The following is an 18957-nucleotide window of genomic DNA, read 5'->3' as shown; positions in this document are numbered from 1 at the left end:
TCCTTCTTGGTAGTTGTCTGTATGCCATCTACATAAGCCTACCAAAAATATACCATCTTCTGCACTATTTTCCTTGAGTGCCATTCTTGGGGGTTATTTGCCCTACAGTCAATCAGTTCAGTAACTTGTCCAATAATTAGTTCAGGGAATCAGCACTTGGCTATGGTCTCTACTGTACCCTATTGCATTATTTTCAATTTCTGTTAAATAAGCAGTGCTCAGAATTTCTGAATTCACGTTCACTTAGGTTCTCATAGATTTTACATCAGCAAGAAGTGGACTTCTAGGTGTCTTTCCCTTATGCAGCAGACAAATAGAAATTCCACATGAAGCAACAGACTTTTCTTATAGTGAAATCACAAGAATATTTTTTATTTTCCTTCAAAAATATGGGTGAATGAATGTTGAATAGCCATAAAGAACAGAATTCTGTAACTTGTATGTATTGACAAGAAATCTTATCAGAGAGATCTTTTCTTAGTCAATACCATGGAAATGACGTTTTTCTTCAAAAGACCATCTCATTTATGGCTACTGTCTGAGAGGTATTTTGTTCCACTTACAGCAGCGAGCTGGAAATGTGCTGTTGATCTGCTCCATAACATCTGTCATATCTGTGTTGGTATCATGAGGTGGAACTAACAAGTCATCTGCAAATATGACAACAAAAAAAACCCAATTAATTTAGTAACAAGGAAATAAAACAAGAAGATAACTTTCTTAAAGGCATTCCCACCCAACCATCCATTTGAATGCTGCTTTACATTTCAACGACAACCATTTGCTGAAGCATGTGTACCTTAATGTGCAGCAACTATCACTGGTAACTGACAGATTTGGGAGAGGAGATGTAAGTTAAATTACTGATTCACAGAATGAAAAATTATGTTATTAAAGCTCAACCATTGCTTCCAAAATTTAACTGGAAGGAATTATCAACCAGAAGCAGCTTATGAGAATTTATGGTTAAATTAAGTAAAAGGTTAACAAGATGGAGGGAGTACACTCAATAATTGCTCAGTTACATTCTTTACTTTTTGTGTCAGAGTGTTTGTCACCTAACTTCCAGGGCCAACACATTTTAAAATAAATAAATAAACAATCCTCTTTTAGGCAATATTTATTCAATATGCACCAGCAATTTCACTAGTGTTAAAATCCTCATCGCTGTGATATTTCTTAAGTGCTGCTCAAAATTAGCATATGGAATGTTTAGGGAATACAACTGGCTGTGTAATTAGACAGCATTGCTTGTAAATCTACCACTGCATTAAATCAGACTCAGAGAAGTTCCATGTTTTTTCAGAGAAATTATAATGAAAACACACATCAATGCTGAATGAAAACTTCTCAGTATGCAAAAGAATATTTTTCTGGCTTTCCACAGAAATACCATAATTTTCTTAAATTTATAAAACAAAGGCTTGAAAAGAAAAATAGGGAGGAAATTACACTTAGTTTGAGAAAAATCTGTTATTTTTTTCTCCTATTTTTGAACATTCAGTGGTCCATAATTATTTTTGCTAATTGCCAGTGGAATTAATGAGTTTTGCTATTGGAGAATTTAAAATAATCTTTCAAGTGAGAAATCCCCTGATGTGAAAAGGCTGTACTTTTAAATACTAAATAATTCCTAAAGATGTAAAGCCTTTGAGGGGTGGGGTCAAAGCACCAGAATAAGGAGGGCATACACAGAATTTTTAAAGCAGCAATCAGAAAGCTTCAATTATATGGATTTGGACATTAGTTCCTGTATCTGTCAGATTACTTGGCTGTATGCACATACTGCAGGACAAACAGCTGTTGGCCATTTCACTCCAATGGAGTAAAAAAGGAGGGGGGGAGGGGGAGGAGATTAACCCAGTAGCTCAGAATAACTAGGACCAAAAAAACTGTGACAGACATCTATTACTCAGATCCTTGTGATACTGCATCTGCTTTTAGGTGAGGGGAAGCAGCACTCCAGGTGTAATAAGCATTGCACCCAGTACCATCACAAAGATCAGACTCTTTTTGTGTGTTTTTGTTGGTAAATTTCAGAAAGATGCAAACAAAACCATTCAGTATTTGTCTACACTCACACAGCATGTTACCTGACCAGACACTCACCTGTCTGACGAAACTGTGAGCTCGTCTCTTGATCAAGTGGGTAGACAAGGGCTGAATGCTGGGGTGAAGTGCAGGGAGAGGCACCATTAACCTGGGAGTCTGACTCAGGCTACATGGGAGACAGTGAAAAGCACATTTAGGGTAGTTATACCTAACATAATCTAAGCGTGAGCTTGTATATGGTCACCCTGCTTCTTTTCTTTTTTTATCTCGTCTTTCTCTTCAAAGTATTCAAAGCTGGCTTAGGTCTATACAGCTATCAGGAAGACAAAACAGAATAGCCTATTAAAAAAAAATTCAGGCTTCAGCATAGTTTTTATAACCCTCCAGTTGTCGTTTTAACTAACGATATTCAGCTATGAGTGGTGTCACATAGAACCACAATTTAAGTACAATCCAAGCAGCTGGACAAGGCCCTCAGCACAGCTACACCTAAAGACTACACAGTTTAATTAATGAGGTTGGGTACGTATGTATGTACATATACATACATGCATACACACAAGGCAGCCAGCTAATCCATGCTAAGAAGCTTTACCTAAGGTGACTGATGATGATCAATAGTGTCAGTTCCATCCAGAAATTATTTCACTGACTTCTTTCACAACCAAGCCGAACAAAGATGCCAAATTCAGGAGAACTGCTAAATCTAAAAAGTAGTCAGTGCCCACCACTTCTGCTGTTGCTGCTTCTCCAGTGTATGGAGAACTCCAGATTGGCAAAAATCTCCAAATTTTACTACATAATTTCCAGAAAATTGTGAACAGGAGTCCTCATACTTTGAAACTATCGAGGCAAGTCTTTCTAGATTCCTACAGTGAGCTTAAGAATCAAACATCAAAGTTCTGTAGTCACGTGTGTGCTTGAGATTATGTATATATATGTGGATGCAAAACAAGAAAAGATCATAAGACTTCTTCACTATAAAGATCAGAAATATTGGAAGGAACCCTGCAGAGGCATTTCTAACTCTTTCCCTTCTTTTATTTTTGTAAGAAATCAAGAAATCCTCTGAAGAAGAGTTATACAATATTTAAGCTCCAAAAACAACTGTTCTGAAAAGCCAGAAGCATGTTTAACAGCATTTATATCTGAGCCAATTACATAATCTTCACTGAAATGGCTGTATCATCAAATTATTTCCGAACAGTTTAAAAAGCAGGTTATTTATCTAGATCTGTCAGAAGTAGATACAGAAGTAATGCAAAAATTATTTTAAAGATTTTTTTTGAGACTGAGAAAGTATCTAGAACAAGATAAGACTCATTGCAGAAGGAATAGACACAACAGCTCATTTGTGCACAACTTTACTCCTTGGTAGTTCATTAAGTACACAGCAACATTTAATTCTGAGGTAAGTTAAAAAAAAAAAAAAAAACTTCAACAAAAAACTGCTAATTGTTTGACAATGAGAGATACCTTTTCTTGCACACACTATGGTGAGACAGAAGGAAATGTTCCCTTGAGTATTCAGCGAATCTGTTTTTCTCTTCCCGATCTCATCTCTCTTTCCTATGACAATACCAACTTCCACATTTGACTAAAAGAATAAATCAAGAGAGACTGCTCTGCACTTAGGAGACAAAGAAAAATGGAAATGATCTCAAGTCAGGCAAGGATTTTACCGTCAAGACATTGGTATGAGCAGTGAATGCCTACTGAGTATTTAAGTCATTTGCTATTCAGTATAAGGCTTCAGCCCAGCTACAGGGTCTTGATAAAATGAATTCAGTGATTTAAAATACACTAAGATGGGGGTAACTAATCCCAGAAAATTCTGTACAGCAACCGCTGTTGAAGAAGATTTCAGAGCTAAGGAGATGAAGTAAACTCTCTGAAGGTTACAGGTTAATTCGGTGTAGAACAAGGGTAGCTTCAGAGGCAGAATAGGTGTTTGTCCACAACATGAATAAATGGACGGGGAGGATTTGAGTTATCCAAAATTCAGACTTGTACCTGGACTGGATCTCTGTTCCTCTTGGATCAGTAAACATAGATAAATGATGCAGAGATGACGGAGTGAGGAAGATTAGTGTGGGAATACAAGAAAGACTAGTCAGAGCAGAATCCATGGAGCAAGATAAATGGCATGAGAAAGCAAGGCTGAAAATGAAGGACACCTCCAGAAGAAGGGAAAAACTAAGTCAAGTAAGCTGTGTGATGGTTGCATGATGATGACCCTGACTGGAGGAAGAGTTCATGGCTAGGAATGAGTCATGACTAATTCCATAAGCACCTGCATGCACAGTTAAGGACTGTTTGCGGAATGTTTTGTTGACACGTAAAGGCGGGTGGGAAAGTTAAGAGAGGAAACTTGTGAATGTATATAAGGGATGTTAGAACCTGTAATAAATGATTTTGATTGTTCACATCTGAGTCTGTACATCAGATGTTGCAGATCAGTGCTGGACTTGACAATAAACTGCAGTACAGCAACAGGAAGGCTAGACTAGAGATAGCAAGACATTGCAAAATCAGGATTAATTAGGATAGAAAAAAAGACATCTACAAACTTAAATGACAAATTAGTAGTGAAGGTTATTTACTGTCCCTGAGTGCTGTTGCAAATGACAAAAAAAAAAAAAAAGCAACAACACAGCATGAAGACTCTAACTGGATTAACTGAGAGCAAACAATGCATACTGGAATACTTTACATTGATCTATCACATACTGCTGTAGCAGTCAGAATGAAACATCACAGTTGAATTTTACTTTTTTTTTAAACACATTCCCTTCTAATCAGAGGCCAATGTCTAATGAATTCATTTCCATTAGACAGTATTGAGTTATAATGACTACAATATCAAGAAAAGCCAAACAAAACCCAAATCCTCTTCTTACAAAGTCAAGACCATACAGCTCAGCAGACTGTGGGGTTTGGAGCAGCAAAGAAAGAGCTGTGTCAGTGGAAGAAAGGTCTTAATTAGCAGATACTGAGTGAAGTTAAATGCAAAATAATTGAGGATATAGCTGCACATATTTGTATGATTTAACAGTTTTAACAAGAGATAACCCAAATTTTAACGGGAAAGAACTGGAGGTACAAAAATGTCATAAGTCTCTTTTCTAAGGCTATATAATGAGCACCAAGAACTTGTGGAATCAAAACTCAACACTTCAGTTTCTGGGATGTGAAATTTTTTGTTATGTAAAACTAAATAAAGATACAAATGGAAAAATAAGTTGTGCAGAAAATTCTGAAAGAGGAATCTCTCTGCAATACTGCAGTTTTAAAGGATCTCAAGGGAGATATTTTTTTTAACCAATTTGGATCAACAATGCCTTACTTCTGTGTGACTCCTACTGGTGTCTTTCCTGTGGAAAAGCCTGAACTGTAGCTAGAAGTACAGATAAGTCATACTTTCTATTCATCTGACTTCTGCTGTTGTTGTCATTGTTTAAACAAACACCCCCCAAACATCTTAGCTACAGAATACCTCAGAAGCAGGCTAATTCCTTTTCCAAATTCATTGCATATGTTCCTTCTTGTTCCTGGCTTATTCTCTCAGCCACAAAAAGAACACAAAGCCCTCTTCGTTTCTCTATTGCTAAAGCTCCTCTGCTTTCAGCAGGAGAAGGAGCTGCAGCCCCTATATATGCTGTCTTTTGGTTTTATCGTACATTCATTGACAGATGATAACTTCCATTAAATTCAATATCAGATCCAGCATGAAACCTCTATTCAGTTGTTCAGATAAAGAAAAATCAAATGAGACTTTAAATGCCCTTCATAATAGATCTTAATTCTACTTTGTACATGTAGTATCTAAAAGGGCTGTATAAAATAAAAGTGAAAATGGACTTTTTTCCTTTATGATTAGCATAATGCGGTGGTATCAAAGCAGACACAAGCTAATTCTGTTTCACCTTCCTCTCTGGCCCTATAATCAATCAGGTGGACAAAATGACAACACTGTGTGACAGCTACCAATCCTTTGGGCTTGCTAAAATAAAAATAGCATGTTAACCTCCAAATTGTGATCTAAAGAAGGCAAATGTGCAGTGAGGATGCAAACACTTTTCTGCTAAAGGTGCTCTCTAAAGAATGTCTTTGAATGCACTGATACAGATCTAAGTTACTGTAGGAGTTTCTAAGTTTCATTCATTTTCTACCCCTATTGATTAGACAAAGAGGTCCTAGTATTTTAGATTCAGTGGTACTTTATAAACATAATGGTCAGGAGGCTGAGTGGAGAAGAAGAAATGGAGGGATCTGGTGTTGTCAGAAGAAAGAAACAGAGAGAACATGAAATGCCAATCACAGTAAAGAAAATGCTGTGAGACAAACAGTGGTGTCCTTTAACACCAATAATTATTACTGGAGGAATCACATTGTTATGTATTTTGACATTTGGACTTAAGATAATCTTTCATGCAAATTATCTATCTCATTAACAAGACAAGAGATTTTTTGCATGCACTAAAAAGTAATTTAGACAGTTAACAAAAACAAAGGAAAGAAATAAACTTAGATCTCCAGCTGGATTCTGAAACAGTCTTTCCCAAGCAGTGGGAGATGGAAAGACTTTCACAAACTGTGAACAGCCTAGACAGAAAAACAAACATGCTGAAGAGCAGTCATTTTTCCAGAAAGTTGAAGAGGGCAGTAACATGATTCAGAGCTGCCTCAAAACAGTATTGATGTTGACATAAAGAAATTCCAAAGAACATACTCTGAAATTTTGAATTATTTAAGTTTCTGAAGCCCCTTCAGGGCAATAGCTTCACCATCCTTGGAGATAGCTTGCAAAAAAATAAAAAAAACTGCTTAGTGGCAGGTCAAAAGAACACAAAATCATAATGTAAGAATGTATTTAGAAAGCTATATTGAAAAATCACATATATCCTTCAAAATTAATAATGCAGATAATCTTAAATGCTTGACTTGGTACCAGACACTCCATTAGAAAGTGACAAACAGAAACATCTTTGGGAAGAGCAGAAGGAACAACCAGAAGCCTAGCAGGATTTCCCAGATGAGGGAGATTGTGGACAGTAAGCAAAAGAGTAAGTGTATAGCAAATGAGGCTTAAACAAATCAGAAATGTTACAAAAGATCTTCTTTGTTTCACCTTACCCTATCAGAAACCAAAAGCTGCAGAACAGTCAAAAAAATTCAGAGGCAGAACTGCTAAGAAGAAAATGTTGCTCTCTTCTCAAAGCCACCCCCCACTAGCACAACACATACAGATATTCTCAAGATCTTGTTAAGAATGCTATACAGGTACTGAATGATTACAAAAATATAATATCAATAAGATTATCTACAGACACATTAGAAAAAAAATTAAAGGGTGAACACTTTAATGCTTTAAGCACTGAGTTGAAACCGTCTGTAGTTCTGGCAGAACTTCCCTGTTTCTATTCTACAGCAGTTTCTTTACAACTTTTAAATTCTTCTCCAAAACACCTAGTGTCAGCAATAGTTATCAAGGTACTCACTTCATGAATGATTATCAACAGCTGCACCAATTATCTACCCTGTTAAATATGTAAACTACTCGAACACTGATTGAATATGTTAGAATGACAGCAACAACAATCATATTCTGCTTGAGGGGTAGGGAAGTCACTGGAAAAAATGCATCCTAATGCTATGGTGCCAAGACTACCTAGAAAAATGATCATCAGCCAGGGGAATAACAACAACAAAATCTTCATTACTGTAATAAGGGTATCATCAACAGTAGGGACTTACACCATACTGATACTTGTTTTATGCAGCCTGCTTCCCAGCTTAGTTAAATCCCCTAATACATACAACCAATCATCCAGTTCAAGGAAGGCAGAAATCATTTACCTTGCTGAATTCTGAGCCAATGGTAATGATTATTTCATAATTTAAGCTTCCACACACAATATTCTACAAGCTAACTTCTCTAACAACACCTTGTAGAACCTGCCATTTTATTTTTTTGCATCTGGATGTGTCTGCTCTTCGAAAATGATCAACATTTCTTCCCCCAACAAAATCTACAGTCAATAGCTACTGGCATTTGCAAAAAGGCTCTCCATTGCAACACCTTTTGGTGTAGTTTATCAGTGTATACATGGATACTTGGATTTCTAAATGGAAAAATAATTGTTCCTTTGCATATTAGAGATATCTTCGGCAATCTGTCTTTGTTGCGTCAAGAAAGGTTTCAGTGACTGACCACAGCAACAAAACAAAATAAATTAAGGAAAGACTGGAAAACTGAAGTCAGATACAGGGTGTGACTAGTACCACTACTTGGAAAATTGTATATATTTTCTTCCCTCTGCGTTTCAATTTGGAAAAAAATGTTGCACTTATTTGTATGTTCGCTAAGTTACCATGATCACTCCAGCACTTGTAATCATTTTGTGCTCATCTGACATACACAGTAGCTTATAACAGGGCAGAAAAAATGCCTCTTCACCCTAGAAATGTCTGAGTGCAACAGGGGAAACTAACAGTGAAAATATTACAGTAAAATCCCAATACCTTCACACGACCAAGAAATCCATCATGCAGAAGTCACCTGCCAGAAAAGACACGGACATTAGTATACATTTACCTGCTCAAGTAGCTGACGCAGTCGGTGAAGCTGAGACTCCAATTGTTTATTGTGATCTTCCAATATTTGCATCCTTGCTTCCAGGCGGCCTTTATGCTGCCTTAGAAGTTTAGCTTCAGCAATGAGCACAGCATCTTCAGAAACATGCTGAGGTGAAACAATGGAGTCAGGAGGTGATGCAAGAGGGTTTATTCCTCTCCGAAGACGCTGCTCTTTTAATTGCTCATATTCTGTCTGCAGACCCCTGGTAGGTTGAAGAGAAGCAAAGAACGATGATGTAAATTATTTAAAATAAAAACATCCTTAAATCAAATTATGTTATCATCACCTTCTACTAGAGAATACTAGCAGCTCATGCAAAGACAATGTTTGACATGTAGTTTATGAAAAAAAATCTGCACAATGAAGTAGAAGTGAACCTATGGTCTTTTATTGTAGAACCACCCCCTTCTGCCTAATAGAGTTATGCCATGCATGACATGCCTTGACTGATTATTTCTTTTGTGAAATCATTGAAATAATGCATCCCTTCTCATCTTCTCCAACAATATACACTTAGCTCAAACAATGAGGTGACAATTCAAGCACTAAACAGGACACTTATCAGACACCTTTGTTCTTCCTCAAGGTCAGCAATGACGCGCTCCAACTCTCCTCGCTCTTCCTTTTCCACTGATTTGAGTATTTGTGCAGGACTCTGAGGCTGACTCACAGGTGACTCTCCTCCCAGCGTCTGACAATACTGCTGGATAAGGGTGTGCTCATCCTCTCTGGAACAATACAACAATGCAGATTAAGACAGAGCAATAACACATTTATTACACGAGCAAACAACTTTGTCAAGCTGAAGGGTTTCCTCTGCTTGTTTACGTGAAAGGACTAAGAGTAGGAAATAAGCCTGCAAGATTTTAAAATATAAATGCAGATGTGTATCTCAGCAAACTGTTTTCACATTTTTATGAATTGTTTCTAAAAATAAAATACAAGTACAGTGCACACGAAAAAGAGGATTGATTAGCAGTAGTGTACAACAGCAGTTTAATGTATGCATGGAGAACCAATGCTGCTCGTGGTTCAGAAAGAAACAGTGAAAGCAAGAATCTGAGAACTGCAAATGCAAATGATTTACTTAAAATGCCTTAAAAATAAATAAAACTATAAGAAGTGTAGTTAATCAAGTTTGAACCATGTTCTGATGTGACAATGAGAATGCTACGGCACTTCTATCCTTTACTTCTACTTTAGTAAAAACAAAACAAACCAAAAACTCAACTCATAATAACTAAGTTTTTTCCAAAGTGATGTAACCTCTGTTGGGGCTTTACATGCTGTGGTAGTACACTGCATGTCCAGTGAAATGTGAGGGATGCCCCACACTGCAAACTGAAACAGCTGCAATAACCAGGGAAGTGGTAGCACCTTAATGGCAACACCTTCAGCAAGCAAAGCAGCACAGTGTTAAAACAGACTACAGAGAAGGAACAAAGTTCTACCACTCAGGTTTCAAAACACTGTTTAAATATTAATTTAAATGATACAGTATAACTGCATTACAGGCTTCTTTTGTGCAAAAGTGTTGATGTTGTCAGGGAAGGTTCATCTGATAAAGTAGTTTAGTCTGCTTATTTTAATTAGGTATCAGAAGGATACTGTCTACTTTTTAAGATGGTGAATCATTTCATAAGCAACTATGTAGGTCATTTGAAATAGATCTTTTTAACAGTGTGCTGCAAAGTTGGATTTATTATATTTGAATTTATTAAAACTTAAAATCTGTCAAGATTTTACATTAGCTGTAACCTCATTTTTAATAAGAGATATAAACCACTTTTAAGAAAGAATTTACAGTGGAAATTCTTAGATATTTTTCACTTCATTGTGTCCAACAGGTGAGACCAAAACAGATAAATACAATCCTCCTTCAAGAAGGATTCCAGATAATGTTATTTTTTTTGACTCTCAATTATTCAGTAGAGAGAAAAAATTCACTTTCTTCCTCTCTCATTAGCTTAAAAACTCACAGTCTGTATATGACAGACTGAATATTGACTGTTCTTTTTCAAGGCATCATATCTTGCAAATGATAACAATCCTTTTCATATGGTAAGGTAAATCTGATAAAAACAGTCTTCAAAAATAAGAATTTAATTTTACCATGCGTTCCACATCTAGTCTGTCTTGCAGAATTACTGTTTCAATAACCAGTGCTTTAAATCTGCCCAACAAAAATCACATCTGTAGTTAAGGCTCATTAGTAACGAAGGTTCATTAGTAGCACAGGAGTTCCAGCACTGGGCTTCACAACATCCTGCATCAAAATGGAGTGAGATGCACTCCGTGGCACAGAAATACTCCAATTTTGAGAAATCCAGGACTTTCTTCATCTGAATTAGTCAGAGATAACACTCAGCCACCAATATAAAAAGCACAATATCAAAATAATTTCCTTAGTCTTGGTGGTTACTCTTATGGAGTCTGTGTACTCTGAGGAAAAACTAGAACTGTACACAGAATTCTTTCAAGAGTAGAGACTGCAGTTCCTTTTCAGCATTCCAGCATACAAGAAAGTAGTGAAAATAACATCCCAGAGAGCCGATTTTGAGAGAAGTACACCTCAAACAAGAAGAGCACCCAAACAAGGAGAGACAATGAAAATGGGATCTGAAATATCCTATTCTCTCTGAGTAAGTATTTTCAACAGATCAATTCCAAAACGTGCATGAAGGGGGCAAGAGACAAAACACTGCACATCATTTGCTTTCATCAAGACTAAGATGTAGAGAGAAAAATTCAGATTTCCTGACAGCCACTTTTCATCAGTGTATTATTTTGTCTGATTAAGATTTCAGATAGTAAGAGATGAGTATATTTGTGATTCTCCTTCCTCCATTATCCTCATTTTTCCTGTCATGTTCTTTTCATATCAAGCACCACGTCCAGATAAAGCATACCTTGACCTACTGATGTCATGACAAATATTCAAAGAAGGTTCAAGCAGGAACACTGAAATGCTGCTTTTGCCTTTACCTTTGATCTGAAGCTAATTTCTCATTATGAGAAGCTGCCTTTTAACTATTTACACCATGTCAAAGTATTTTGGTGCTATGTACTCCATTTTGAATCATAAGACATTGAGTGGCAGTGCCACCTCAAAGTACCACTGTGGTTCATTGCTTGCTCCTACCCCTGCACCTGAGTGCACAGCTCCTTAACAAGTTAAATATCTTCAGTTGGCCGTGAAGTGCCATCAGCAGCACTGCAGACACTTAGATGACCAGTACTGAAGGCATTAATTAAAAAACAAACAAATCAAAACAAAACATATTAAACATTCACATTTATACACAAAAAATTCATATTATGTTCAACACGATTAATTTCAGTGTAGGCTAGCTAGGACAGTTCATACATTACAGGAATAAGAGAACAACATTCTCCTATCTCTCTAAAAACGTCTTCTGTTTTTTAATTTTCCTACACTGTAATTTGTCAAATTGTGAGTCACAGCTTTCCATGAGGAATATCATTTAACATTCTTCGTTGAAAAGCCATCATTTCTGCTAATAAGAAGTCCTGTCTGCTTTACAGATATACACTATTTTTCAGAAATTATAAAGGCAAAGAAAACTCATTCCATCAGTCTAATGCACACACTTAGAAAAAAATATTTTTGTTCTACAGTTATTTCAGAAAATAAATGAGATTTTTTTTGTTGCTGTTGTTATTGTTAAGGGAATGGACATACAACAGCAGAAAATTTATTTGTTTATTTATTGCTGTCTACAGATAATTTACTACTTTAGGAAAACACTTATTTCGGTAGAATGCACACATCAGAGTGGAGTGGAGTGCAGAAAACCTGAAGGAGCTTTAGGATATCATAATGATATTCAAGACAAGAGATTAATAAAAAAAACGAGACTTTTCATTGAAGAATGCTTTCTTTATATTGCAGAACATTCCTGTAAAGAACCCTCATGATGTGTAACTGACAGCAGAAGCTATCTTGTCTTCTTAGTTTTCCTTGGTGGTTATTCTTCAGTTAAGAAAGACACTTACACATACCCTCTGAAGAATGAAGTGTGTTAATCTTACTGCTGATGAACCTGCTAACCTGACAAGGCTAAAACAGTATTTTCCCAAAACTACGTGCAACTTTGTGTCTGTTACATGTTCGCACTAAGCCCTGAGATTGTTGAGAACTAAGCCTGAGACTGTTGGGGACTGATGAAGATCGCAGAATATAACTCCAATTATGAAGACAGCACTTGATTTTAAAATCATCAATAATCTCCTAAAGGTTCAAAAGAATATAATAAGAAAAAGTGATTTTTCTTGGTTAGGTTTACTGCAGATGCCTCTGAGCTGAAAAACACATATCCAAGATTCAAATTGCTCCTTCTAATTCAATCTATACAGAATGATTACAGCACACATATTTTAATGTCAAGCTGTCTAACAATACAAATAGAGCTGAGCCATAAACCTAGATTCCCAATGTTCTCCCTGTAGGCAAATTATAATCGAAACTGGGATCCTAACATTATGAGTTAACGTTTATTCCATTTTCTACAATAATCTAATTACAAGTTTTAAATGAAAGTTCTTCAGAATTTTGTGAGTACTTCTGCATGCAGCTTAACAAAAATATGCTATGTTATCCACAAAAGAAATAGTGTCACTGGATAAAACAGTTTCTTTTTCTCCCCTTTGGCATCTGAACTTCCGTATGTTTCTTTGTGTAATAGTTCTCCTCTGACAACAGGCCCGATACCCAAATTTGTAAGTCTCTCTTCTATTTTGATATACAAGTTCATCATGTTCCTCCCTCTTTTTAAAATAGAGAATATTTTTACAGGAAACTCTGTGGAAAGGAAAACTATGGAAAACTGTGACCTATTCACTAATAACTATAAAGAGGCAGGGTCCTACTACACTGATTTCATTAACAGAACAGAAGATACAGAGAGGTTAAAACACTGATGTATTTTATCACCAAAAAAAGTCGTACTTCATTCATCAGTAATTCACAGGGTTCTGTGCTTTTCAGGTTCATCAATTCATTTTAATGAAGGATTTTATAATAAAAATGTCAAAAAAGAAAATAGCTTTGATAAAATTATGAAGGACAATCGTTTGTATCCCCAAGCACAAACATGAATCAGTAGCCAGTAAACTAATATCTAAGCAGGAAGTAACAACACTTGTCTGTATAGCCTGCAGTATTGATCATTTTTTTTTGCAACAAATATAACTGTTCTGGGAGGTAGCAAAAGTTACTGACTCACTCCATTGCCCACTCCGACACAGAAGTTTTCTTTTATACTATGGTAGAAGTAGGAAAGGAACACAAAATAAAAACAATAGAGTTGTGATTTTTTTCCAGAGACATGAAACTTCCTCATTTTTGAAGTAGAGTGGCTGACAAATGTAGTGTTGCCTTACATCACCAAACAAGAATCACTCATTTATACAACCGATTCTTGGAATAATGAAATTTAGGCAGGTCTTCATGGGGTCATACTAATTTGCTGCTTCCACTGGAGCTAAATTAAATTCTGTTTTACAACTTACAAGGGATTATATTCTACAGCTATATCCAAAGTTCCTAGCAGCCTGAATGAGAAAGAGTTACTTACACACTTCCTGTGGTGGAACTGCTGTCTGTGAGGAAGGAGCCATTGGTCCTTTCCATCTGTGCAAGCCTGAAAGGCAGGGAAAGACCATGACTTTCAGAGATTATGCTGAACAACTTCAACAGAAGCACTGAGAAGACCACTTCTGCATAGAAAACAGCTCAGATACAGCAATTTTGGTACACATGAATAGGAATAAATGTGTAGATTTGCTCACCACAAAAGAAAAAAAAAGTGGGAGTGTAGGAAAAGAAATGTCGTTTTTGCATAACAGTAAGATCTACTGATGATAAGAGGTTCTGTGGAGCTTGGATACAAGATAAGTTCCTGCTTGCAAAACAGAAGATCTTCATTTTTTGAGAAACATCAGGGGAAGTACTGGTACAAAATGGTTCCACGGTCTCTATAATAGTCAGAGAGTAACTATAAGAGGTTGTCTCAGCATACTATGATAGATCAAAACTGAACAAGAAAAGGAAGAGAATAGGGAGGGGTTAATCAAGCAGTAAACAAGAGCGGCACATTGGCTAAGGGAATCAGAAGTGTTGGATAGGCTGTAAACCCCTGGAGTACTCAACCAGTGAGGAAGGAGAAGTTTGTACCAGAATGCAGGAAATGTAAAATGTTGCATCTCTCCAGTTGCTAGTATTGCTAGTATTCCTCAGAGTTGAGAAGCATCAGTGAAAGCATGCACAGAATGAAGTTGTCTTGATCATCTTGCCCCACCCTGACTACCAGTAAAACGCTGTGTCCTAAAGGGAGAATCCCTCCCCTGAAGGGCAAAAAAGCTGCTAAGTGACTCAAGACAACCAAGCCATCTCTCTCTTCTCTGGGCTATCTCAAGCAGCTCTAGCTCCTAGCAAGCAAGAAGCATGAACAAGGTGCTTACAAGTCTTTGTAATGCTTTTCAGCTCAGCATCTTTAAGACTTCCATGAAACATTGCTAGATTTTTAAATTGATTTTCATATCCCCTTGTCATATAAGGTGGTACAGTATTTTTTCAGAAAGCAGAGCCTTTCCTGAATCTCTTAGTCAGTAAAACTGTCATGGCAAAGGTAGATTCTACTGTTATTGTCATGTTTTAAATCCAAACCAATTAGCGAAGGATTGCTTAGAATAGTATGCGGAGCCAAGAGACAGCCCTGATTGCAGAGTAGAGGGAGACAGGGAAGGAACTCCATTGCTGCCAAATACCAAATGCCAAATATTAGGTGGGAGACAAACTGAAAGCTGAGAAAGGGTGCTAGAAGCAACCCCTAGGTGATACAGAACAGAAAGAGAAGGCATCTGATTGTAGATATGTACATAGGATTTTTGCTGAAACACAACATAACCATAAGAACCGTTATCAGACTTAAATGCTCTTCAAACAGTGACAAAACAGTTTTAACCCCAATACACTGTTTTTGCTACACAGACTTTTTAACAAAGCCCTAGTTATCTCCTCTAATAAAAAGACAATCATGTAAATATAAGGTTCACTGCCATTTACACTTGTGGTATGGATAACTATTTATGGTTATGAACACTATTCAACAAATATTTTAAAACACTGAAATCCTACACTAGGTGGCTAATGGGCCTGTTTTCCATCCACACAGTACTTCTTGAAAGAAGCTTAGATGAAAGGATCAGGATGATGAAAATATTTACTAATTTATATGTGAAATATTCATGGTACCAGATTCACCTATAAAGCATACAACAAAAATTATGAAAGATACAGAATGAGTTACGTATTCATTTTTTAGAATTTATTACTAGAGGAAAAATACCTTGAAAACTTTTAGATAGCTTACTTGTAGAACAATTAGGTTGGGTGAATTTGTTGTTGGTTTTCTTTTTTTTTTTTTTTTTTTTTTTTTTTTTTTGCTATTTTGCTATTTTCTGCACACAGTAGGACAAGATTGGGCTTCCTAAAAATGCTCTAAACAGTAAATAATCTACCTTTAGAAATCTAACCAAGAACAGAATGGAGGAGGAGGAGAGGAAAAAGAGTTCACAGCACTAGGGATTCTCCGTTGACTCTTAATGGGGTATATAGAGGCTCAACTGGACATAGAAAGCCATTATGGCAATACAGACTGAAGAAAGGACATAGACAAAGAATTCTTACATCTTTGTAGTGAGATCTAGATTCTTTGTTCTTGTACAGACAGTAGACTCATTCATAGACTTCAACTGATAAAAGCAAGTGAGAAGTCACAGATCCAAAGAAACACTGGGTGATTTACATGAATGATGTGTTCCAACTAATTGACAAGTGCTACAACTTTGACAATATACTGTATTTTTATGGAAGAATGAAAATGCAGCTTGTTGAGAGAAAAAAAGATAAAAAAGAGTTGAGGCTGACAATAGACAATCGTTCAGCATCAGTTCCACCCCACTTTTCCCTTTCTACAAAGATCATGTGATGGGTAACATAGATGTTCATTAAAAAACTTTAATAATCTTTATTTGTGATGCCCACAAATAAGATTGCAGCAGCAAATAGGTGATTTGAGCATAAGCTCTTAATTTTTATTCAAAAAGCAGAAAAAGTTAATTTTGTTTGTAGGACATGTAGATCAATTACAATGAAAATACACCCAAAGCAAAACCAAGTCAGTTACTATGGGAATATGAATCGATTTCTGTCTTGCCTAAAAACAGACTGTCTTTACTTGTTTTTAGAAAGAGTCCCTCTGGTTAGTACTTAAATCTCATTGGCTCCAAGCCTTCACAAGAGAGCTCAGGGAAACACTGAAGCACAGAGATGGACTGAAGAAAATAAACATTTTATCCTAAAAGGACTTGGGTGACTCCATAAAGGTCAAAATGTAAAACATCTGCAATTAATATATCCTCTGCTATAAGTCAGTGGCAATGAATAGTGTCAGCCTATCACAGAAGTAAAAGAAAAGTTGGCTCTAACGTACATCTGAGAAAAACTATGTATTCAACAAGCTAAATCTATTCCCAAAAGTTAAAAATAAAATAAAAGGAAAACAGGAAAACAGCCCATTTTAGTAATAACGCACAGTAATTCTGCAAGTTTTCATTTTGTATGACAGTTGACAGATTTAAAGTATCTATTTTACATTTAATATGACTGCATCCAGCAGCTGATGATATAAAAACATTTGACTTACTTCTGAGTACAGAGAATTGTATCTTTTTAATAAATAATGTCCAGCCAAGTAGAGTAGATTAAAATCAGCAAGAATCAATCACAAAATGCAGTGTACTGGTGAGAAACAGTCTGTGCATTTCTTACCTGGTAGCATACTGCTCTATCCTGGAGTGCGTGTCATCATGAAATAGCTGTGGAGACTGGGAAGGGCTATTTAAACAAACAAAAAAAAAGTTATTTGTGTCAAAAGCTATTATTGATATAGTTACAATTATTTTAAAGTAATTTAGACTGTTGACAAATAAACAAATTCACAATATTGCTGAGGGGGTTGTTGCTTTGGGTCAGCCATGCTCCATAGCTCATGCACATCAGATTAGCAGCAATTCAGCTTAGGGTAAAATAGTCTATCAAGCTTTCTGAAGAAAGGGATTCTGCATACTCACTCATATTGCTCTGGCCACATACTGATGAGAGTGATAGGACTGTAAGGAAGACAACCAAAAAGAAAAAAAAAAGGGGGATAGAAAGGAAGAAAGAAACTATGAAACAAACTTTGGAGCCATTTAAGCAAGAGAATGCTAGAGAAACACAATATTTTAACCAACAACCCTCTCATTATTCGAATCAGCAACAACTGACATTGAAAAGAGACAGTATCAGATACTACAGCATTATCGTGGAAAGACAGGAGACTGACTTACAGACTTCATTTCATTAAAAATCAAATTCTAAAAAATATTAAAACAGTATTGCTCCAATACAATCACTTTGTAAACCATAATCAATTTGTTTAAATATTGTTCAAGCATCGGAGCATTCCTTTTAAACTAATCAGAAAATACTCCTACAAAAACATACTGGGGAATAGAAACAACAACAAAATACACCACTGTGTATCAAAATTATCAGTGCTTGTTTTTCTACTACAGAAAATTAATCTAAGTTAAACATATATTGTATAATAATCTGTCACTTGGACAAGCATTTAGTGTCATGGTTTTAGGATTAACTTTCTTCATGAACCATACTACTGAGCTTTGTCACCCGAGGCAGGGAGAACCCATACCAGTAATTTCCTCAGCATAGTACTGAAAATTTATCTGTGTATTTTCCACATGACAGGCCAAAAGAGTTTTACCCTGACCTGCGATTACAGTTTTGATATTCAAATTCGTGGCACTATTGGCAAACTTCTGCTTTCTTTTGTTTGTGACATATTTGTTTTTAAATACATACCAGTAAAGGACTGCCCTGATGAGCAACATTAAAACATGTGTGTACATTATGCTTACAACACAGGCCATCACTTATGCCAGTTTTCAGATTACTTCCTTCTGTTTCTTAAACAGATAATGAGTGGGTTTTGTTTACTGTAAATAAACCACACAATCCTCTGTGGTCATAAAATTGAGCACAGACAAGTGCACTGCAAGTGCACTGAGCTTTAGCACACAAGCAGGGAACATATGTTGAAGCTCCACAAGTGGCTGCTGGTGGTGACTAAGTGGTGCAGTGTTTAGACAACACATGCAGTAGCAACCACAGACTCCAA

General features: G+C 36.3%; 2 protein-coding genes across 5 annotated transcripts in view; one reads left to right on the top strand and one right to left on the bottom strand.

Annotated features, from left to right (window-relative positions):
- UTRN (utrophin) overlaps positions 1–18957 on the bottom strand; it is a 296332-nt gene that overhangs the window by 6701 nt on the left and 270674 nt on the right. Inside the window, exons 67-73 of one of the 2 annotated variants that reach the window (XM_065731580.1) lie at positions 17849–17887; positions 17547–17612; positions 14290–14355; positions 9262–9420; positions 8651–8894; positions 2110–2218; positions 564–650 (exon numbers count right to left, since the gene is read on the bottom strand). In XM_065731580.1, coding sequence (XP_065587652.1) covers positions 564–650; positions 2110–2218; positions 8651–8894; positions 9262–9420; positions 14290–14355; positions 17547–17612; positions 17849–17887 — 770 coding nt within the window. The remainder of the gene's footprint in view (positions 1–563; positions 651–2109; positions 2219–8650; positions 8895–9261; positions 9421–14289; positions 14356–17546; positions 17613–17848; positions 17888–18957) is intronic. The other variant, XM_065731573.1, reaches the window with a different exon arrangement.
- FBXO30 (F-box protein 30) overlaps positions 1–18957 on the top strand; it is a 352871-nt gene that overhangs the window by 265034 nt on the left and 68880 nt on the right. The window lies entirely within an intron of this gene.

The sequence above is a fragment of the Cyrtonyx montezumae genome, unplaced genomic scaffold (genome assembly GCF_038088225.1).
Source record: "Cyrtonyx montezumae isolate F1298 unplaced genomic scaffold, pur_monq_1.0 scaffold_0, whole genome shotgun sequence".
Classification (NCBI taxonomy): Eukaryota; Metazoa; Chordata; class Aves; order Galliformes; family Odontophoridae; genus Cyrtonyx; species Cyrtonyx montezumae.
The sequence above is the reverse complement of the archived record's forward strand: the minus strand, read 5'-3'. Positions and strand labels throughout refer to the sequence as shown.